This window comes from Eschrichtius robustus, chromosome 11 (assembly GCF_028021215.1).
Source record: "Eschrichtius robustus isolate mEscRob2 chromosome 11, mEscRob2.pri, whole genome shotgun sequence".
Classification (NCBI taxonomy): domain Eukaryota; kingdom Metazoa; phylum Chordata; class Mammalia; order Artiodactyla; family Eschrichtiidae; genus Eschrichtius; species Eschrichtius robustus.
In genome coordinates, this window is record NC_090834.1 from 107,085,446 (window position 1) to 107,108,360 (window position 22,915).

Here is a 22,915-nt window from a genome sequence, read left to right on the forward strand (position 1 = left end):
ATCTGAAATTAAAATTTCACTGGGGTGTCCTGTGTTGTGTTTTCTTTTTTTTTTTTTTTTGTCACACCGTGTAGCTTGTGGGATCTTATTTCCCTGACCAGGGACTGAACCCAGGCCCTTGGCAGTGAAAGCGTCCAGTCCTAACCACTGGACCACCAGCGAATTCCCTGGGGTGTCCTGTGTCTTATCTGGCAACCCTACTAAAGCTACATGTTAACAGTATTTTGTAAAATGAATTTCTGCAAATGCAAGGTGTCAGGGTAGGGGGTGGGGGATAGAATGGCACTATTTAAAGGGATCCTATAGAAGCTTATAGGAAAGTGGGGACTCCCTCCCATTTTTGCTGCAGAAATCATCTACCAGTTGGGCATTGAGAAGCAAATAGTGTGGCATTCAAGACCCTGAACTATGGACACCCTTGTTTGTAACCCACCTACTATTCCACCGTCCTTGAACAAGCCTCTGCTCAGACGTGGCCAGGAGCTTCCCTTCCCAACACCACCCCAAATGTCCCCACCACCGTGCTCTCACCCACACTGTTCCCCCCCTCCCATTCCCTCCTGCCTTGGCAGTCTGAACCTGGTCCACTCTTTTCTCTGCTGAGCAAAGATGGCACCTCCCCCGGGACCCCCTTAGATCCGTGGTGGAGCCAGAGCTGGGCTGAGCCTGAGGATGCTTCTGTCTCCACGAGGTGGTGTAAGATGTCCCACCAAGCAGGCTTGAAATAGCAGCTTCTCCCCAAGTCACAGAAAGCCGTTAAGTCAACAAATGGAATCGTCACCATTTTTCGCTCTCCAATTTTTCAGAATCTTGTACACTTGCTGGCCAAAAGGTGAAGGACAATCCAATTGGAGAACAAATAGTGACCTCAGACGCGTCTTTCTTTACACTGAGCTCCACCTGGGCTTCGGAAGGTCCTGTGGGTTGTGGCAGGAATTCTATGCCATGTGCTCTCTGCATTACGTCGAACCTTTCCAGATGGCGCCTGAAATACCACAGTCCTGTGCATGTGATGTAAACAGAATCTCATTGGCTGGCAGTGCCCGCAGAGGGCCTGTTACCCTGGGGACTCGCTGTGCCTCAGGGTAGACCGATTCTTGGAAGCAGGGAGCTCTGCCACCGGGTTTGATCTTTCCCAAAGGGATGCCGGCAACGTACAAGATCTACAAAACTAGCCAGACCCTTGCCCTGGTAACTTTGCTTTGGAAACTAGGCCTAAAGAAACAACTCCAAAGGAAATAAAAATAATTCACATGGAGGTCCACGGTAGCCGATTTACACCATGAAGAAAAACTGGAACCTGCCTAAAGGGCCCAAATGTAAGAAAAGTGAAGTAAACGATGACTTATGAACATGATAGAATACAATCCACTCTGAAGTTAATGGTCCCCAGTAAACATTGGTGGACCAACCACTGTCTGTGGGACAAGACTCGGGCTGGGCCCTGAGAACACACTGATAGATGATTGTGACCCGGTTCTGCCCAGGAGAAGCCCCCAGGGATGAAGGGGTGGCCCAGGCTCCTAGGTGACCACAGGGCAAGGACATGTGCCATCCAGAGGCCTGTACAGAAAACCTTGACCAAGAGAGGAGGGAGCCACTTGGCTTAGGAGCACCAGAAAGGCTCCACCGAGGGAGTCTTTGATCTGCTTGATCTACGAGTCGAGTCGGTATCTTGGCCGGAGAAGGAAGAAGGGCAAGTCAGAAGAGGGAATGGTTTGGGCAGGACGGTGCCAACAGGCATGGTGCGTCCAGGCATGGGGTGCTCCCGCTAACTCCCAGGGTGAGCAGGCCTGGGCTGTGGCCCCCCAGGTGACAAGGAGGCATGGGAGGCCTTTGAGTGTTTGTCTGTGTGGGTTGTTTGGGCCGTAGCTGAGAGGATGGATGGGAGGAGGAGACCCTGGGGGCGGAAGCCCAGGGCCCTGGGGGTGAAGGAGAGGGGCACGCACAACTGCTGCCCATGACAAGTGTCTACACTGTGTTAGTACCAGGGATGGCGAGCATGGTCTGTACGTGCTACGTACCAATGCACCACACAGGGTTGCCAAATAAAATACAGGATGCCTGGTTAAATCTGAGTGCCATATGAACAGTGAGATTTATTTTAGTATGATCATGTCCCAAACATCGCATGGCACGCACTTGTACTGCAAAATTACTCCTTGTTTATCGGAGTTTTGCTTATGCTAAACGAAAATTCATCGTTTATCTGACATTCAAATTTAACCAGGCGTCCTGTATATTTTTATTTGTTACATCTGGCAACTCTAACACCATGCCCACCTGTTGGTACCCATCAGAGGAAACTGGGAGGCACGAACAGCTTCCTGGTTACCAGTTAGTAACCAGGAAGGATTGGAGAGGCGGATGACTGGAGATCTAGGTGTGTATCTGAACAATTAGAGATACAGGAAGTTGTAATAAGATAGGGAGTCGAGGGTCACTAGTTCTTTGACTTCCCTCTGTGCCCCCACCGGCCTTCAGCCTGGCTGTCTACCAGCTGACTGTACGCAAGCTCTCTCCCCGCAGTCCATGGAGCTCTTCCCCAGAGAATGCCTGGGGTTCCCTTGGTGCCCCCTCAGGGTCCCACTGGCCAAGCTCAGACAGGTGCTTAATTCAGATTTAGAGAGAAGACAGCTCGGAGCTGAAAATCCATAAACCCGGGTTCAAGTCCTGCTCTGCCGTTCAAAGGTGGGGCAGCCCCAGACACTCAGGCTCAGTTTCCTAGCCTGTAAAATGGGTATTCAACTCCACAAATATTTACAGAGCCCTGATTTTGTTCAAGGCCCTGCTCTGAATGTGGGGAGGATACAAAAAGGAATTTCCTCCTTTAAGGAGTCAGTCATGGACTGAGTACAAGAATACTAGCAGTCAGTTATTACACTCTACCAGGTGCTATGCATGTGACCACCAACCTGGAAAACAATCCCCAGAGCAATTCTGTAATAGAGGTAGAATTAGCCCCACTTGGGACTTCCCTGGTGGCGCAGTGATTAAGAATCCACCTGTCAATGCAGGGGACATGGGTTTGATCCCTTGTCCAGGAAGATCCCACATGCCGCGGAGCAACTAATCCCGTGCGCCACAGCTGCTGAGCCTGCGTTCTAGAGCCTGCGAGCCACAACTACTGAGCCCACGCGCCACAACTACTGAAGCCCACGCGCCTAGGGCCCGTGCTCTGGAACAAGAGAAGCCACCGCAATGAGAAGCCCACGCACCACAAGGAAGACCCAATGCAGCCAAAACGAAAGAAAGAAAGAAAGAAAATTAGCCCCACTTTTCATAAGAGAAAAGTGAGGCTTGAAGAAGCTAAGTGACTTGCCTATAATCTCAGAAGACTCAAAGCCAGGGTTCAGACCCAGGGCTACCCGAGTCTCAACCTGATGGCTGTCAGAGAGTTTGACAACTTGCCAGCCAGGAGATGGAAATACTTGAGGGGAAGGCAGCCTGCTTGAAGCCCATATGTTGGGAGGACCACCCGGGCCTTGGGCCAAGGCCTCACCTGAAGGTTGGCGGTTGCAGAGGCTCAGGACTCAGGGTGAGGAGGTGAGGGCCATGGGCTGGGTAGGGAGCTGTCCTGTGGAAGAGGGAGGGTGCAGCCCACTCCCAGGGCCATGGGGGTTAGTGTGAGCCCTGGGGCTGGAGCCAGGATTCATGCTGGGGGAGGCAGAGGCCCCATACCCGAGCGCAGGCCACCCAGGGGCCACTGCTCCTGACTCCACCTGCACCTCTCTCTCCTCCAGGGCACCCAGAAGCTCTCAGCCCCCAGCTCCTACAGGAGGGTGTGAGCTGCTGTGGACCAGGCTGGAGGGAAACCACCATCCCTATTCATCCATGACGCGCCCGGATGCTGGGGGGACAGAGACAAATACAATTCTGCCTCCACCCTCGGAGCTAAGACTACCGTGTAAATGTGTGTGCCCAACAGACAGACTCAAGCTTACAGGAGCTGTGAGAGAGGTCTGGGAGCTAGAAAGGAGGGAGTGGTCAGGTTTCCCTGAAAACAACTACTGTCCACTGAGCACGTATCACGTACTAAGCACTTTACCTGTATCGTTCCCTCTCTCACCGAAACCCCATGAGGTGGGGACAGGTATCCCCCACTTTTCCAAAGTTCACTTTATGCCAGTCACTTTTACAAAAGACCTAACATTAGCACCTGTTTTTGCTAATCGAAAGAAATCTGAAGACAATTTTCATTTTTAGGAAAAAAGCGAAAATAGCATCCAGCATCAGTTTTGCAGCGTGCCAGTACAGAGGCAGCTCACACCCTGAGCAGCCAGAGTGGCCCCGCCAAGCTCTTCCACCGGGAACTGCACTTGACATCTCAGCATTGTGAACATCTGTGCTTTAACCTCGATTTATTTTGTGTATCCGATAGCAAGCTGTTGTGACCTAAGGTAAATTGCGTCTTTGCTTACGCCATTTCGGCTTACAAAAGGTTCACAGGAATGCTCTACTTTCAGATAGCGGGGAAACCTGTACTATTATTGTTCCCATTTTACAGATAAGGAAACTGAGGCAGAGAGAAATTAATTAAATTGTCTGGGGTCTCACATCTAGAAACTGGCAGCGCCAGGATCCAAACTCCATTGAACTCTGGAATCTGTGCTGTTACCCATCATGCTGTCACTGCAGAAGGGACAGGCAGGTAGGAAAGACTGAGCAGAGGTGACGCTTGAGCCAAAGCCAAACCTAATCAAGTCAGGACTCAGCAGGTGAGACAGGATTGGGAAGAGTAGGTGAGGCAGACAGCAGTCTGAGCAAAGGCTGGGAGGCGAGGACCTTACAGCAGCTCAGGGTCTGCACTGGTTCTGTGGGCCTTAGACTGGAGACGTGGCCACCAGCCTCACCCTGGAGTCCTCATGAGCCCTGCCAAGCAGTCTGGAGCAACAGGGCTCTGGGTTGCAAACAAGAGAAAACAACATTGGTTAATTTGAGCAAAAAAGGACTTTATTGGAAGGACACTAGGGAGTCGCGGAACTCATAGAACAGACTCAAAGGGCAGGAAGTATGGGATGCTGGCTGCCAGGACCACGTGAGGACCCTGCCATAGGAGCCAACTGTAGTGTTCTGCCACCTCCACACTGGACGGCGGAGGCCCAGGGCTGCCGCTGGACACGTGAGGCCACCACCTCGCTGAATCCTCAATTATCCTTCCCTGTCTTCCTGGTCCTCGTTCCAGGTCCTCATGAAAAATCTGATTGGCTGAGCTCAGGTGAGATGCCTATGTCCTGGTTGCTGGGATCAGGGGGAGCAAGTGTCTGGCCTCTTCATGCCCATGGAGGGAAGTGGCGTCTTGCAGTCAGCGCATTTGTAGAGGTTGAGACTGGGCAGCCAAAACCCAATAACCATCCATTACATGACTGCATGGACAATGCAAAGTCACCAAAGGGTTGTTTTTTTTTTTTAATTTATTGCGGCAAAGTACATAAAATTTACTATTTTAAGCATTTTAAGTGTACAGCTCAGTAGCATTAAGCACACTCGCATTGCTGTGCAACCATCACCATCATCCACCTCCAGAACTTTTTCATCTTCCCAAAGTGAAACTCTGTCCCTGTTAAACAAGAACTCCCCATTCCCCCCTGCCCCAGTCCCTGGCACCTACCATCCTACTTTCTGTCTTTATGAATTTGACTGTTTTAGGTATCTCATATAAATGGAGTCATACAATATTTGGCCTTTTGTGTCTCATTTCACTTAGCATGTTTTCAAGGTTCATCCATGTTGTAGCACGTGGCAGAACATCATTCCTTTTGAAGGCTGAATATTCTATTGTACCTCTATATTGCATTTTGTTTATCCATTCATCCATTGATGGATATTTGTGTTAATTCCACCTTTTGGCAATTGTAAATAATGCTGCTATGAACACGGGTGTACAAACATCTTAAGACCCTGCTTTCAATTCTTTTGGGTATCGTACCCAGAAATGAATTGTATCAAAGGGTTTTAAGTAGGGGAGAAACAGCATCATATTTTTGTCTCCTAGAAAACTCATTCTGGCCGCAGTGTGGACAGTTTGGAGAGGTGAGAGTAAAGGGAAGAAAACCCACTAGGCCAGAGCAACTGTCCAGTGGCCATGGGGATGGAGGGATGTTGAGAGTGGGGCTGATGGGATGGGGTAAAGGAGAGGGTAGAGCTGCAGAGGCCCCCCAGTTTCCTGGCTTGTGCGACTCAGGTCAGCTGGTGGTGTTGCTAACATCAGGGGGAGCACAGGAAAAGGCAAGCTGGTGGATGAGCTGAATTTGCGATGACTTCTGAGTTGAGATACAATTTTTTGTTTGTTTGTTTTTTTAACATCTTTTGAGATAGTTTTAGAAGACAGTTCTAGATTCCAGTTTGAAGCCCAGGAGAGAGGTATGGTTTGGAGATAGACTAGCAAGTCTTGAGCAAGGAGGCGGCCCAGAGAGAGCAAGCAGATTGGAAAGAGGGTCCAGGACTGGACCTGGGTGTCCTGATATTTCAGGGGAATCCAAGGAAGAGGGGCCAGCAGTGCCATGGCCCCAAGAAGGTGTTCTCCGCCAAGGCTACAGAGGCCCGAGTCTTTAGCACTGGGCATTAGGGGGTCACTGGTTACTTCTGCCCAAGCAGTAAATGGAGTGATGAGGGCACCCAAAGTAAATGAAACAGAAGCAGAAAGCAACTTTTGAACATTTTTCAAGGAGCTTAACCTTGAAAGGCATAATAGTAGCTGAAAACAGATGCTGGACAAAACTTTTTGGTTAGGATTAGGGTGGTTGTTTTTAACAATAAAATGAACATAAGCCTGTTTAAGACTTGTAGGAGAAAGAGGAACAAGGTCTCAGAGATGAGGGAATTGGATCAAAAGCCAAAATGCGAAGCTTGGCCTTGAAAAGAGAAGCCTGCTCTCCTCTGGGTAAGGGAAGGAGGTAGAAGTGGGGAGGTTTAGGGAGAATTAAAGAATTTAAAGGCTTTAATTTGTTCTAAGGACTAGGAGGCAAGGACAAGCGTAGGAAGGATGAGGGGAAGGACAGTGGTTGTGACACCTGCATCAAGGTGCACATATGTCCCTGGGCCTCCTCTGGCCGAGTGCGGTAATTCCTGGGACTCGCACCTTTGACTAGCTCCCCAGGGGGTTCCGCACCCACTGCTGTAGAGCACCCCAGTTGGGCCAGTGTGTGAGGAACTGGCTCCTTCACGGGAGTCTGTCAGGGAGAGGGGGCGGGGAATAAGAGCCGGACTCGGGGTGGGCTGGCGGGTTGGTTCCCAGGCACTAAGCGAAGCTCTTAGCAGCCTCACCCCAGACCGACTTCTTTCCTCCTGGGACAGGAGGGTACGGGGCTCCCCTTCTTAGAGGAGTGGGTGAGTGACTGGACAGAAAAAACAGACCTGGGGGTGGGGTGGGGGTGGGAGTGATCTACCACAGGCTACTGGAGGCCAGGCTGGCGGCCCCCCATACAAAGGGACAACCCTGGTGACACAGCCCAAAGAAGGCATGGCTTCCTGGGCCCCACACCTTCAGCTCTGCCTTTGACCCAACAAAAGAAACAGTCTATGAACAGGCAGAAACTCTTTAATTGTTGTTTTCTTTAAAAAACAAACCCCAGTTTTTCCTTAAACTCCATTCTTACTTTTTCAGGGACAGAGAGAAGTTTGCAGTCATGACATCAACTCAACATCATTTGGCTACTCCCGATTCTGCAGGACTAAGACATTTCCCAGGAGTTGTCCCGCCAGCCAGCGAGGACAAGACTCTTCAGGACTCCTAGGCCTTGCAAAGAGTTTAACTAGCACCCACCAGGCCTGTGCCATTTCAGGACCCTAACCAAGCAAGCGCTCATCTTCCCTGATATTCTCTGCTGTCCACTAGCCTCTCCACACTCCTCTTATCCCCTACTTCCGTGAACCTGTAAACATCAAAAGGCACAAAGGCCTGGGCTATGGCGGAAGTTGTGGTTGGGCAGCCTTTGAAAGCTCACCTTTTAACAATATTGAGAAAAGAGAAACAGGGGCTAGGGGAGTGGGGATCCCCAGAGACAATGAGATGACCCCACCCTCCCCCTAGTTCAACTCCTAGCACCTACCTCAGGCAGTGTCCTCCTGTGAGAGCACACTAAGGAAGCTGAAAGTTAAAACTGCTATCAACCCTGGCCCCTTTCTGGCACATGAGAAAAGCTTCCTAGAACTTTACGAAATGCTAATGTCACCAGGACCATTCAACTCCTAAGTTCTTCTTCTAGAGCTAAGTAGACGCTGTACACTTTGTTTTGTATAAAACAGGTATGAGTGATAAGAGGGGGCGCCTCCTGCCATGGGCCCCTTCCTGCCCTCTGCAGTTATCAGCCCAGATGCCCTGAGCCTCAGGTTCTGGGGGGTCTGGGGACACCTCCTCTCCCCAAGCAGCCACTGCTCCATCAGCCTGCATTTAACCGAACATCTCAGCAACAGCACACGGAACTATAAAACACAGCTTCTGTGCAGCAGACATTTACGATCTGAGACCCAACCAAGGCTTCCCTCCCTCCTTCAAAACTTAAGACTATAGGCTGAATATTCTGCCTCTTCCTCACAGATAGAATTGTCTCCAATCCATGGCGACAGTCCTCCCGGACCATCTACAGAATCTAAGAGGAAACCCAAGCCTCGTTACCTAGATGCGCTCATGGCTGGGAACCAAGCCCCAGCAGAGGCAACTCAGTAGAGAAAGCCCGAGGCTGGCTGTGGCCCTCGGCATCCATCTCTGCTGGGGCTGCTGCAGAGCGGCCACATTTCCCCACAAGAGCAGAGGTGCTCTCTCTCACCCCCAGCCCCCAGCCCTTTAACCTCTTCTGGCTGGGCCAGTGATTCCTACTCCCTAGTCTGAGGCCCGACTGGAAACTGGCTGGGATACTCTGGGACGTAGTGGGGAAAGGATGGTAGGTGACTGACTACAGACAGGACACCAGTGCGGGGCTGGGCCAGGCGGGCCCCGTTTCCTCAAGCTGAAACGGATGCTGCCGCTGTGCCAGCCCTCAGAGGACAGGCCTCATGTGCAGCAACAGCGCGTGCACAGGTAACAAGACCAGGGGAGGGGACCCCAAGTGTCTTCTCCACAGGGAGAGGGGACTATGTACAGGGGGAAAAGGGGAGTCTGGCCAGGGACACCCCCACTTCATCTCATTCAACCAGGAGATCAAACTGCTCAGCAGCTTCAAACTCAGCATTCATGGCCGCGGCCCACTCATCCAGCTCCGATTTCTGGGGGAAGAGAAATGGGGGCAGGTGAGTGGAGAAGCGGGCACGTTGGCTGGAGCATTTCCACCCATACCCTGCAGGCGCCGCCTTTCTCCCGTGACAGCCAGGGCCGAGCCCCGGCCCTGCACGTGTCCCAGTGCGTCTCCCCGTGTGTCTGGCGTGATGGCAGAGGAAGGCCCCCTGCCCCTCACTCACCAAGATCTCCGGCACCTTCCTCTTCTTTCGTTTTTCTTTCACGGCCGGGGGAGAGATTCCAGGGAGAGTTGTGTCTGGGGCCCAGGGCTTCACAGGGACCCTGGGGACCTCAGTTAACTTTGAACCCACCACAGGTGAGACTCCAGCCAAGTCTTCTGTCGCCAGCAGCCCCTCAAAGCCAAAGCAGGACCGGCGGCCTGGGGTGGAGGTGGAGGCAGAGCCAAGAGTCTCCAGGCGGCTGTAGGATCGCCTGACTTTTTTTGACATTTCCAAGTCTCTAGCGTCCAGGTCTCCTTCCCCGGAGTCGGACTCAACATTCAGGGAGCACAGCACAGGAGTGGAGGCGGAGGTGACAGGGACACTGCATGTCTGGAAGAGGTCCTCCCGAGTAGGCTCCTTGCTAGGAGGGTTGTTTTCTTTCTCCAAAAAAACAGCGATCTGTACCCGGACAGAAGAGAGAACGCCTCCCTGTTACTTGGCTGTGTTACTTACTTCAAGAAAGGCCCAAGGAGATTTAGGGCAGAAAGAAAGACCCACAGGACCTAAAATGTCCATCCAGTCAATACGTCCTTATTGGTCACCTGCCAGGCACCGGCAGTACAGCAGGGAAGAAAACAAAGAAGACCCCCGTCTCCACAGTGCTTCCACTCTGGTGGGGAAATAGAGGATAGGGAGAATCATGTCTCATGCTAAGCACTTTGGAAAAAAACAACAGGATTGAGCATACTGGGTGGGGGAGGGGTTTGGAGTTTTAAGTAGGTGTAGGTCAGTGTAGGCCTCACTGAGGCAGCATTTGAGCTATGACTTGAAGGAGATGAGGGAGTAAGTCATCTGGAGGAGAAATGTTCTAGGCAGAGAGAACAGAAGGTGCAAAAGTCCTGAGGTGAAAGTGTGCCAGTCAGGGTCAAGGAACAACAGGGCTAGTGTGGCTGAAGTGAGAGGGAGTGAGGCGAGGAACTGAGCATGGGGTTCGAGAGGTAATGGGGGTGTTACAGGGCATTTTGCAGGCCACTGTCAGGGGAGACCCATGGAGACCCTTGCTCCGAGACCCAGGGAGCCATGGCAAGGTTCTGAACAGGAAAGCACTTAATCTGACATGTGTATTAAGAGGTTCACACACTGGCTTCTCATAGTTCCAATCTCGGCTGAAATGCTGCCTCCTCAGGGAGACCAGCCCCTCCTGACCTCTGCTAGTCACCCTCTGTCACAGTGACCTCTTTCCCGCACAGTGAGCCTCACTATCTGCTTGTGGCTGTTCGCTGGGTGACTGTGACGCCAACTAGAATGTGCGCGTCACGTGTGAGCGTCTTCATCTGTCTGGTCGACCTTGCCTGTGCCCAACACCTGCAGCAGAGCCCTGCGTGGAGCCGGTGTTCCATAAATAATCACTGAATTAACTTTCACAAAACTTGACACTGAGCTTTGTGACAGCCAAGACAAGGTGAGAAACAAGACAAATTTAGGGACCCTTGTGGTTTAATAGAATTATATTGATTATCAAGAGAGACATTTCCTGGCTACAGATTCTGGGGAATCTGCCCCATGAGTCTTAGTAAAAGGGATGCTGAACAAAATGGGAGTCACCCAGACGACTTCTTCTTCAATCCCTACAGCCAAGCAGTCATCGAAGTCCTGGCGCATTCTTTGTTCAGTATCTCATGAATCTATCATTCAACCAACAAGAAAGAGTGGCCACCACAGGGGAGACAGAAGTCCCTGCCCCTAAGACAACAAACATGCAAACAAAATACTCTCGGCTATTCATAAAGCCTATGGAGGAATACATCAGGAAGGCTTCGGGGAGGAAGTGTCCTGTGAGCTGAGTCCTGTGTGATGGGGTGGTCACGCGGTGAGCCAGGGGAAGGAGGAGCACTCTGCCCTTACCTAACTTCAGGCTCCCACCGTCTCACTTCGGGATTCCTTTCATGCCTGCCCACCTGGTCTGGGGGTCCCCAGAAGGCTTTCTGCAATCCATTCTCCACCCAGACCCTAAAGAGATCTTTCTAAAACACCCAAGCCTGCCTCAGTCACTACCTTAAGACTCTCCAAAGCTGCCCACAGAACAAAGGATGAAGTCGAAGCTCATCCTCATGCCTCATCAGGATCTGCTCTGGCTTGGCACACTCCCTCCCCTGACAAGGTCTGGGGCAGACACACCAAAGCTGCTGTTCCCCAAACCTCATGCTTTTCCTTGTGGACTCCAGGCATCTGCAAACACAGCTTCCATTGCCTAGAACACTCCTAACTTGTCTTCAAAGACTCAGTTTAAACACTTCTTCTGTGAAACATTCCCTGAGCTACCTGGTCTGGGTTAGGTGCCTTTACAGCATCTAGTACTTTCTTTATTGCGGTCCTCAGCACACTGTGTTATCACTTATTTGTCTTTCTCCCCACTTGACTGTAAGCCCCGTGAGCCACTCAAAGGCAGTTGGTATTTCTCATTCATTATACCTTCAGGTACAGATCTTCTTTTAATGAGACATCCTTAACAATAACTTCTGCTAAAACAGTTAAGGACATCATACTACACTGAGAACAACAGACGAGGAAGAAGAAAGTAGTTAAGACACAGCTCAACTTTTAAAGGAAAATGGTAGAGAATACAGGGCATCAATAGCTAAACGCACCAAGTGTGCAGGAAGTAAGCAAGACTGGTGATACGTGTAGGTGTCCAAAGGCAAATTGTTTCAAAATACAGCAAATAGCTCCCTGGGCAGACGTGAGCAGCCATTATATTCCGCCCCAGCTCTAGACTGTCTGTCCTGGATTCCCCTTAACTAAGAAAATGAAAATGAACTTACCCGGGGGCTCCTTCGAGGCGAGTGAACAGACGGGATCTGTGGAGACAACACTAGTTGATCACATCAACACTAGCTGATCCCAATTCTGGCTCCCCACCTACAATCCCTCTCTCTGCCCTCACCTCTACAGTGTGGGCCACGATCTTCTTCAAGACGATGGGCTTTCTGACTGGAGCCTCCTGGGGTGCCTGGAGAAGAGGGGTGAACTTGAGCTCTACATTAGCCCAGGGGCCTCCGGGGCAGGAGGAACTGAGGAACCCGGGGCTCACCTTAGGCCAGATTTCCGGGAGGATGCTTGGGAGATCAGAGCCTGATTTCCGCTGGGACCTCCGCAGAGACTGAGTGGGAGTTGGGGCGCTGGGCCCTGGAAAGAGAAAAATTTAGCAGGTAGGAGAGGACTCTAGACCCCAGAGTCTAGAGAACAGGTGCTGAAGAGAGCGAGAGAAGGTTCCCAAACAGGCCCCTTGGGGGCGCCTTCTCGGGCGGGGGACGAGCCTCCTAGGGCGGCGGAGGGAGGGCCTTCCTCACGGAACTGCGTCCCACAAACGGCTCAGCCCCATCTCTCCCGCGCGCCCTCCGCTCACCGGAGCACTGGGCGGCCCCTCCGGACCGGGTTCGCCTCTCAGACATGTCTAGCCTTGGTCTCGATATCTACTGCCGCCGCCGCCGCCGCCGCCGCCGCCGCCGCCGCCGCCGCCGCCGCCGCCGCCAGGGCTCGCGCCAACGCGAAGTGCAAACGTTCGAATTACCCGCCTCACCCGGGAGGAAGCGGAAGTGACGTAAGGCGGGAGGGCCGCGGAGCTCTGGTCACCCCTTTTCCACCCGCCTCTACGTCAAGCGTCTGCAGGGGCGGGGCCAGAGGCGCGCAGTGTCATCAGCGCGCGCCGCACCCGGAAGAGACGTGGCAGTGGAGGGATAATCGGAGGGTTCTGAGCTGGAGGGAGCTGAGCGAGAACTCGGCTGAGTGCTGTGTGACCTTTCGCGCCTCGGACCGGCGCTCGCGCCCGTGGGGACGGGTGCCGCAGCCGATTAGTAACACAGAGAGTGGGGTCTGTGGGGAAGGTGGGGGCGGGGCTTGGAGGGGGTGGGGCTCGGGAGGGGCCCCTGGGGGCGGGGCCGGTGGTGTCGGAGAGACTGATGGAGGGGCCTGGCCAGGGTTGGGATGCGGGAGGAATCTGGGGTCTCCGGAGGCGGGATTTATGCAGGGGGCGTGGCCGGAATTGAGAGGGACGGTGGGCAGGAGTTTGGGGTTGGGGCGAGTACGAGAGGTGTCTAGGGCAGGTAAGAGTGGAAACAACTGGGCTGGTGAGTGCGTTGCGGCGGCCACCAGAACCTGGCTCCCTGCCAACTCAGACCCCTTCCTCAGGGTCGACTATGGGGCTTTGCAAGTGCCCCAAGAGGAAGGTGACCAACCTATTCTGCTTCGAACACCGGGTCAACGTCTGCGAGCACTGCCTGGTAGCCAATCACGCCAAGGTGGGTGTTCAGGGGAGCGGCTGAGCAGGGCACTAGCTGGGCAGGTAGTATTGACTTCCTCCAAATCCATGGAGGGCCTGGCCCTAGAATGGAAGCTCCACAAGGACAAGGACTTAGTTTATTTTGTTCACTGTTGTATCCCCAGTGCTTAAGTCAGAGTCTGGCACACGGTGTGTGCTCAATAAATGTTTATTGATTGGTCAAACAGAAGGATCAATCTCCTCTGTGATGAGAGAAAAAAAGGCATCTGGGCTTTGGGGAGATGGGCTGTGGAGTTCTTGCTCCAGTTGTGACCTCTTTCTCCCACTTCAGTGCATCGTCCAGTCCTACCTGCAGTGGCTCCAAGATAGCGATTACAACCCCAATTGCCGCCTCTGCAACATACCCCTGGCCGCCCGGGAGACGACCCGCCTGGTCTGTTATGGTGAGGCCTGGGCACCTTATGGGGGGATCAGGACAGGCCCAGCGTGACCAGTTTCCAGGCACTCCCCAAGCAGCAGGACAGTGACCTCTCAAGCCTGGGAGGCTGGAGCCCCAGATTCTGGTCCAGCTAGGTTACTTACCTGCTGTGTGAGCTCAGGCAAGTCATTTCCCCTTTCGAGGCCTTAGTGTTTTTCCCTAAAAATTAAAGCTCCTAGCTTCTTCCCTGCCAATCTCTAGGGTTGAGCGAGAGCCAGTCAAACTTGTGGGTGTGGTTGTAGCTGTGAGCGGTAGCATACCAGCAGTGAGCTGAAAGCATGGGGCTTTCAGACATTCAGGATCCATTTCTGATTCCAAGATTAAACAGAGAGGAACTGCATTCCTCACAGTAAGGTCAGCTAAAAGAAGTCAGCAGGGGCATGTGTCATGACCTTGACCTGACTCTGGTGTTAAGAGCCTTAGCTCCACTTTTTGAAGGAACTAGTGTAAAAGAGTGCGCTCCATCTATGTGTTTCTCACTGTGAGTGTGTTTATATGTGCATGAATTGAACGTGCATTGTGTCTTTACGTAAGTTTTAGCGTATTCATTAGTACTATGGGTGAATGAATGGGTAACTGTTGTATGTGAACATATAAGCACAGGTGTGTTGTGGGGTTGCAGGAGAATTCCTGGGTGAGGGTGCTTGAGTGTTAGCAAACGTGAGTGTATAGATGTGTGAGAGTTAGTGTGCCCGTATGTGTGGATGTAGGGGATGGCACCTGTGTTTGACTACATGTATATAAACACGTGTATATCTGTGCCCATGGATGTGTACACCCATACGTGTGCCTGTGTGTATGTCTAGTAACCTTTTCTGAAACTGTTCTTGATGAGCTGTTAGCCCAGTGAGCTTGTGATGAGTGCAAGTCCAGAGAGGACTCATGGAAAGGGTCGGTGGCATCTTCTCCCCACCCCCCCCCCACCCCCACCCCCTAGTGGGCTGGGAAGTTTGGTAGCATCTGCCTTGACTTAGTCAGATAGTGGTGGCCAGGAAGGCCAAAGTCTTAGGGAATACTGATGAAGTGGACTTGGGGTGGGGATGGGCAGGAGAAGGCCCTGGGCTTACACTTATGTGTGCATGTTATCTCTGCAGCAGGCTGGGGGCTCTTGCTGGGCTAGGGGTCCTAAGTGTCTTCTTCTTCATATCTTTCCTCCACTACTTCATGGGCCCTCAGATCTCTTCCACTGGGCCTGCCTCAATGAACGTGCTGCCCAGCTACCCCGAAACACAGCACCTGCTGGCTACCAGTGCCCCAGCTGCAGTGGCCCCATCTTCCCTCCAAACAACCTGGCCGGCCCCGTGGCCTCCGCACTGAGAGAGAAGCTGGCCACAGTCAACTGGGCCCGGGCAGGACTGGGTCTTCCTCTGGTGAGAGCCTGTCTCCCCTGGGTCCCACCTGGGCCAGGTGGGTGGGTGGGGACAGCACTGGGCAGGCTGGTGACATCTGTTCTTTCCTCCAGATTGACGAGGTGGTGAGCCCAGAGCCTGAGCCCCTCAACACTTCGGACTTCTCTGACTGGTCCAGCTTTAATGGTAAGTGGTGGTCTCCACCTGCTATTGGGGCCCTTGCCTCCCTGTTCTGCTGACAGCTCTCTTCCTGCCCATAGCCAGTGGTAGCGCCAAACAAGAGGAGATAGGCAGCGCTTCTGCTGCCCCAGCCTTCTACAGCCAAGTCCCCCGGCCCCCCGCTTCCCCGAGCCGACCCGAGCAGCACACGGTGATCCACATGAGCAATCCCGAGTCTTTGACTCACGGTGAGCCGGGGAATTGTCCAGGCCAGAGGAGGAGAGAACGGGAGTGGGGTGCTTTGCGTGGGGGGAGCTCGGGGGTCTGGACACCCACCCACAGGGACCCTTCCTCACTCCATCACAGACGTTACCTCCCCACAATTCCGAGATGCTCTGTTAGGCTGAGAAGGGCCGAGATCTCCTGCCCTCCCCTCTCCCCACCACGCTATGGGCCCGTTTTCCTGAGCCTGTGGATGCCGGTGGCTCTGCCCCTGCAGCCTCAGCCCCAAGGAAGGTGTATGACACGCGGGATGATGACCGGGCGCCAGGCCTCCGTGGGGATTGTGACGATGACAAGTACCGTCGCCGGCCTGCCCTGGGCTGGCTGGCCCAGCTGCTCAGGTACATGGGGTCAGGTGGGGCAGGATGCCAGGAAGGGGGAGGAGGGGAAGTGAGAGCCAGAGACCCTGGCAGGACGATTTCATGACAAAAGGGGCTTGTTCTGGGTAATAATGGGACCTGGTATGGGGGCTGTGCACCGAAGCCCGGGCTTGGGTCTGCCCCCCTCAGGGTGTTCCCTTGCGCGCTACGTATGAGATTCGGACTCGGGCTCTTTGAGGCCCCTTCCTGCTCTGACACCCCCCGACCTTGGTGACTCTCCTTATGCCCGACACGTTCCAGTTTCAGAACACAGTTGTTGCCTCAGCTGGTTTGAGCTGCACAGTCAGCCTGGTTGGTAGTGGGCAGGCGCAGGGATGACCACCCTTGAGGAAACCAGGCTCAGGGATGGTGGCGCTGGGGCTGGAAGACGAGCGTCACGGCTGGGGCTCCTCTCCCGGCTGCAGGGGCCGCCAGGGACTGGAGGCCTGACCTGACTTCCCCCTCGTCCCCCCAGGAGCCGGGCTGGGTCTCGTAAGCGGCCGCTGACCCTGCTCCAGCGGGCTGGGCTGCTGCTGCTCCTGGGGCTGCTGGGCTTCCTGGCCCTCCTCGTGCTCATGTCTCGCCTGGGCCGGGCTGCGGCCGACAGCGATCCCAACCTGGACCCGCTCATGAACCCTCACATCCGTGTGGGTCCCTCCTGAGCCCCTGCTTACGGCTGGGCCAGCCTAGGAGCTGGGGGGGCCTGAGGGTGGGTAGGGGAGGAGGTCCGGGGGCCCGTCTCTGCTGCTCTTCCTCAAGCCTGAGACACTAAGATCCCAGGCCCAAAGCCAAGTCCACCAGAGTGGCTGCAGACTAGGCCTGGGGTTCCTGCAGACTAAACATTTGTCTTGACCTGCTCCTCCTGGGTCTCCAGCTTTCCCTCTCCCTCCCCCAAAGGAGCTGACAGGTGGAAATAAATGACAGACTTTATTAAAACGCCCGAAGCAGCCTTTTCCTTCCCCCTTCTCAGCCTGGGCCCCAGGCCTCAGTGGTTCTCTTCCCGGTACTGAATGGCCAGAAACTCCAGGGACAGGCGGTTGAAGAACATGGCTCCGTTGAGCACTGGGCAGAGGAGGGAGCCCCCATCAGCCTTCCCTGCCCCCTCCTTGCTGCATCTCAGGGTTCCAGAGCTCCCCCCTCCCCCTGCGTACGCCCTACTCACTCAGGATGGTCAGTGAAAAGCATCGACGAAACTTGTCCTGTGCCATCTCAGCGTAGAGTGACCCCACGGCGGCCCAGCAGATGCCGATCACCTGGGAGAACTGTAGGCCCCATCCCGTGGGAGAGTGGCCCCCTGACACAACAGGGGGGTTTCCATCAGCCCCTGGGCCTCCCCTGACCAGCCCTCGAGCCCCTGCCCTGGCCTACCATCAGGACAACTGTGTAGCGGAAGCTCATGCGGTCATAGTGGTGGGTGACACAGAAGTTGTGCACGTCGCTGGCGAAGACGGCCAGGTGTATGAAGAAGAGCATCAGTGCAGCCATGGTGAGAATCATGCCTTGTGGGAAGAAGAGCACGGCCACGCGGTCCCGCCACCGCATCCTGGCGGCAGCACAGACTCAAGGCAGATGGTACAGCTTGAACAAGCGGACACTGCCCAGGAGGAGCAGCCGACCCCTCCGGTTCTGAAGCGCACAGTCTGGGATAGCCGTAGGATTCTAGAATCAGGAGGACGTAGAGAACAAGATTCTAGAGCACAGGCTGTTTCCAGCCAATACAAGAGTGTTTCATGGGTGGCCAGGGCAGCTCTGAATTGTCGAGGGGGGCTGGGCTAAAGGTACAGAGCAGCGGGGCCCTAGCATGTTGAGGGAGGGACAGCGTACCTCACCATCCCAGCCCACACACTTTGTGCTCCTGGGCGAATCTTCTCACTAAGTCCTCAACAGTTCCACGCAGGAGGTAGTGTGGGCACATTCTGCAGATGAAGAACTGGGGCTCAGAAAAGCGAAGGGGGGACTTCCCTGGTGGCGCAGTGGTTTAGAATCCGCCTGCCAATGCAGGGGACACAGGTTTGAGCCCTGGTCCAGGGAGATCCCACATGCCATGGAGCAACTAAGCCCGTGTGCCACAACTACTGAGCCTGCGCTCTACAGCCCGTGAGCCACAGCTATTGAAGCCCGCGTGCCTAGAGCCCATGCTCCACAACAAGAGACGCCATCACAATGAGAAGCACGCGCACCACAACGAAGAGTAGCCCCCGCTCGCCGCAACTAGAGAAGGCCCGCGCACAACAACGAAGACCCGACGCAGCCAAAAAAAAAAAAAAAAAAAAAAGTGAAGGGGCATGTAGGTCCTCAGCAAGTCTTAGGCAGATGAGAGGTCAGGTGTAATCTCTCCTAATGAGATCTCTCCAGTAGAACTGGAGGATATAACCAGGTGAGGGCAGGCCTGGGCTGGATCACAAGCTCCAAGTATTTGTTCCAACCCCTAATGGGGAGGAAGTAAGGGAAGGGACAACAGATTCTCCATAGCTGTCCCAGGACCGTCCCACATCCTCCCCAGGTGGGCCCTGGAGAGCAACTGGCTTTTCCATCTTCTCCCCAGATGTTCTTCCAACACATGATGCTGACCAGCTCTCCCCTCTGCTGCCTTCCAGCACTCAGCATCTTAACACTCATTGTCTCTACCATTCCAAGAGTCCCATGAGAAAGCTGGGACTGGTGGCACAAATCCTATTTTACACACAAGCCTGGGGCACAGAGAGGGATCGTCAGCTCAAGTTTTCCCAGCCAGTGAGTGAGGGAGTCAGTACTAAGACTAATATCCACTTGTACCCGAGGCTGTGGAATGGGCAGGGACAATTAGATGCCAAGAAAAAACATTTCCTCTGTACATGTGAGAGGTGAGAACTCCAGGACTGTCAACAAAATAAGTCAGAAAACTGGCCAGAAATGGTGTGGAGGGACAAGCAAACTCCCAGGAACTAAAGTATTGTAGAAGAAGAGTTGATGTTGAACTTGGCCAGCCCCATTGCCTCCTGCCTGACTGTCTGCCCCAGAAGTCAGGTCCCAGGTCAGGTCAAGACCGGAAGTCTCCTGCCTGGAAGCAGTAAGGTTAAATAAAGCCTGACACCACCATCCATTACTGCTACCCAGTGTCATTAATCACAAGAGGCCCTCAGACCCCCATCTTAACACATTGAAGGGGTGATGCCCGATGCCCAGCTGTGTTCACACTATTGAAACAATTGTTTGCACTTTAGTTCTCATTTGAATACAAACGAACAGTTTTTTTTTTTTTTTTTTTTTTGGAGTCTGGGAAGGCCTGTAGAGGGAGCTTTCTTTTTTTTTTAAATTAATTAATTAACTTATTTATTTATTTATTTTTGGCTGTGTTGGGTCTTCGTTTCTGTGCGAGGGCTTTCTCTAGTTGTGGCAAGTGGGGGCCACTCTTCATCGCGGTGCGTGGGCCTCTCACTATCGCGGCCTCTCTTGTTGCGGAGCACAGGCTCCAGACGTGCAGGCTCAGTAGTTGTGGCTCACGGGCCTAGTTGCTCCGCGGCATGTGGGATCTTCCCAGACCAGGGCTCGAACCTGTGTCCCCTGCATTGGCAGGGAGATTCTCAACCACTGCGCCACCAGGGAAGCCCCAAACGAACGTTTTTATGTTAGGGCTCCTACCTCAATGTCATTTAAAAAAATTACCCCCGTAGTGTATTAATATGTTCTTGTAAAAGATTTGCATCATACACAGGCATACAGAGGAGAATGTACCACTCTCCCCCCTCCACCCCCACACCTACAGAGGTAACCCCTTCAACAGTTCGGTGAGTGGGCATCTTTTGAGTGCCTTCTTTTTTAAAAAAAAGTTTTATAAGTTTATTATTATTATTATTTTTAATTTATTTGTTTTATTTATTTATTTTTGGCTGCGTTGGATCTTCGTTGCTGCGGGCGGGCTTTCTCTAGCTGCCGCGAGCGGGGGCTACTCGTTGCGGTGTGCAGGCTTCTCATTGTAGTGGCTTCTCTTGTTGCAGAGCACGGGCTCCAGGCACATGGGCTTCAGTAGTTGTGGCACGCGGGCTCTAGAGCGCAGGCTCAGGAGTTGTGGCGCACGGGCTTAGTTGCTCTGCAGCATGTGGGATCTTCCTGTACCGGGACTTGAACCCGTGTCCCCTGCATTGGCAGGCGGATTCTTAACCACTGTGCCACCGGTGAAGCCCTGAGTCCCTTCTTGATGGAAATTCATACACCTACGTGTACATCTACATGCATAATTTAAAAAACAAAATCACACCATATGTACTGTCAAAGTATAATTTTCAGAAAGTTAAAAACATGATATCTAAATAAAGAATAAGCATGTAACTAAGATGTATTAACTCATCGGTGAAGGGGTTCCCCCTCAGTAAGGTAGTAATGCATCTTGAGGAGCTGGATATTGATAGGCATTTAAAGAGGAATATTAGAACATGATTACTAGGTTAGATACAAAATTGGCAGGTGTCCTACAGGGCAAACAAACCAAATTTTGAGGTGGTTTTTCCATTGGATGTAGATGTTTTGCACTCTTTGGGACAATATCTAAATAGCAAGATCAAACAAATGTACACTCCTATAGGTAATTAAATAATCCTTGGGCAGGCTTGTGAAACAATGCCCCAGTATGATATTGGAAGGTCGTGCTACTGTCTGTATTCCAAATTTTGGATAATTTTTCTTAACAGTATTCTGCAACTTTTTTTTTTTGAAGTTTATAGATTTCTTGGAGTAGATCTACATCTTTATACTCTTTTTAAAGAATATATTTATTTATTCAGGCTGCGCTGGGGCTTAGTTGCGGCATGCGGGATCTTCGTTGCAGCATGTTTAGTTTCGGCATGTGGGATCTTTAGTTGTGGCACGCGGACTTCTTAGTTGCGGCATGAGAACTCTTAGTTGCAGCAGGCATGTGGGATCTAGTTCCCTGACCAGGGATCGAACCCGGGCCCCCTGCATTGGGAGCGCAGAATCCCACCCACTGGACCACCAGGGAAGCCCCTAAATCTTTATACTCTTTTCTTCATTTTTCTTAAGATTATAGCTTGATAAGCTTAAATCTTCATGTATATTTTTTATACAGCCTCTGAGTATCCCATAGAGTCAGGGGTCAGCAAACTTCTTCTGTGAAAAACAAGATGGTAAACGTTACAGGTTTTGCCAGCCATACGTCTCTGTTGCAATGACTCAACTCTGCTGTTGTAGTTAAAAGTAGGCATAGGGCTTCCCTGGTGGTGCAGTGGTTAAGAATCTGCCTGCCAATGCAGGGGACGTGTTTGAGCCCTGGTCTGGGAAGATCCCACATGCCGCGGAGCAGCTACACCCGTGTGCCACAACTACTGAGCGTGCGCTCTAGAGCCCGCGAGCTACAACTACTGAGCCCACATGCCACAACTACTGGAGCCTGCGTGCCACAACTACTGCAGCCCACGTGCCACAACTACTGAAGCCCGCATGCCTAGAGCCTGTGCTCCGCAACAAGAGAAGCCACCACAATGAGAAGCCCGCGCACCACAATGAAGAGTAGCCCCCACTCACCGCAACTAGAGAAAGCCCGTGCGCAGCAATGAAGACCCAAGGCAGCCAAAAATAAATAAATTAAAAAACAAAAAGTAGGCATAGATAATATGTAAATGCGTGGGCATGGACGTGTTCCCATGGACACTGAAATATGAATTTCATATGATTTTCACATCATGAAATGCCATTATTTTTTTTCAACCATTTAAAAATGAAAAAAAAAAAAGCTTACAGGCCATATGAAAACAGGTGGTGGGCTGTGTTTGGCTGGCAGGACCCCTGCCAAAGAATAAAGTGGTTTCCATTCCATCCCTGGCCCCCCAGCCCATCATAAGTGATGTTTCAAGGACCACACTGACACAGTCTTTTTCTCCTTTTCATCCATTCAAACTCAGCGTGTCTCAATTTGAACTGCAAGTCTTTCCCTATCTTCAGCTCTTCACCTGGGTGAACAGCTGTACCTTTGTCCCAATCGGAAACCTGAGAATTATCCTCAACATCTCCACCTAACCCCTCAGTCAGCACATCCCATCAGTCACTTAAGATGTCCCAACTGTGTCTTCTAAGCAGCGTATAATAGGAGTTCTCAAGTTCAAGTGCACCAGAACTACTTGACTTAAAAAAAATAAGCTAGGTCTGAGGGGAGCCCAGAGTCTTTGCAATGCACCTCAAGTAATTCTGAAGGCAATTCTGATGCACGTCAGAGGACCAGGCCTTGAGAAACACTGCGCTAGAGGCAGTGTGCAGCACTGTACATGCATTTAATCCTCACAGCCCCCTTGTGAAAGATGTACCCCAATATTAGGAATGGGGGAAACTGAGCTGCTACCCCTGTAACAAGGCAGTGGCAGGATGCCAGACATACCCTCTCTGGCTCCACGGCCCGCGCTCCGTCCACTGCATCTAGGGACATATTCCGCAGGCCCTTGTCTGCGGGGGTGCAGGGCTGGAAGCCACGAGTCGTCCTCCTTCTGGGAGGACAGCGACTCGACCAGTTCCACAAAATCCTTCCTGCGAAGCTGGGGGAACCCAGGGCTCTGGCGGAACCTCTTCGCTCAGGGAGGAAAGGTGCGGGGGAACTCCAGTCTCGAAGGACCCAGGGCTTCAGGGGGACGTTTCACCTGAAGGACTGCCT

At 52.6% G+C, this 22,915-nt stretch overlaps 3 protein-coding genes across 6 annotated transcripts; 1 reads left to right on the forward strand and 2 right to left on the reverse strand.

Moving 5' to 3' along the window:
* Positions 1 to 7,524: 7,524 nt before the first annotated feature.
* CDCA5 (cell division cycle associated 5) lies at positions 7,525 to 12,862 on the reverse strand. The gene is made up of 6 exons (XM_068555183.1): positions 12,782 to 12,862; positions 12,467 to 12,561; positions 12,320 to 12,385; positions 12,198 to 12,233; positions 9,397 to 9,834; positions 7,525 to 9,204 (listed from the first exon to the last, which is right to left on the reverse strand). The coding sequence occupies exons 1-6, from the start codon at positions 12,825 to 12,827 to the stop codon at positions 9,124 to 9,126; spliced, it is 762 nt and encodes a 253-aa protein (XP_068411284.1). The 5' UTR covers positions 12,828 to 12,862; the 3' UTR covers positions 7,525 to 9,123.
* Positions 12,863 to 12,957: 95 nt separating this feature from the next.
* ZFPL1 (zinc finger protein like 1) lies at positions 12,958 to 17,217 on the forward strand. Of its 4 annotated transcripts, none has more exons than XM_068554863.1 (8): positions 12,958 to 12,976; positions 13,564 to 13,673; positions 13,986 to 14,097; positions 15,309 to 15,502; positions 15,595 to 15,667; positions 15,742 to 15,888; positions 16,140 to 16,263; positions 16,757 to 17,217. In XM_068554863.1, exons 2-8 carry the CDS (start codon positions 13,572 to 13,574, stop codon positions 16,941 to 16,943), a joined length of 939 nt encoding a protein of 312 aa, XP_068410964.1. In that variant the 5' UTR covers positions 12,958 to 12,976; positions 13,564 to 13,571; the 3' UTR covers positions 16,944 to 17,217. The 4 variants fall into 4 exon arrangements, with proteins under 4 accessions (XP_068410964.1, XP_068410963.1, XP_068410962.1 ...); XM_068554862.1 differs by lacking the exon at positions 12,958 to 12,976 and adding an exon at positions 13,068 to 13,246; XM_068554861.1 differs by lacking the exon at positions 12,958 to 12,976 and adding an exon at positions 13,360 to 13,478.
* A 15-nt stretch (positions 17,218 to 17,232) lies between these two features.
* On the reverse strand, positions 17,233 to 22,914 carry TMEM262 (transmembrane protein 262). The gene is made up of 5 exons (XM_068554865.1): positions 22,646 to 22,914; positions 18,106 to 18,197; positions 17,650 to 17,940; positions 17,444 to 17,543; positions 17,233 to 17,343 (listed from the first exon to the last, which is right to left on the reverse strand). Exons 3-5 carry the CDS (start codon positions 17,821 to 17,823, stop codon positions 17,267 to 17,269), a joined length of 351 nt encoding a protein of 116 aa, XP_068410966.1. The 5' UTR covers positions 17,824 to 17,940; positions 18,106 to 18,197; positions 22,646 to 22,914; the 3' UTR covers positions 17,233 to 17,266.
* Between the last annotated feature and the right edge of the window lies 1 nt (position 22,915).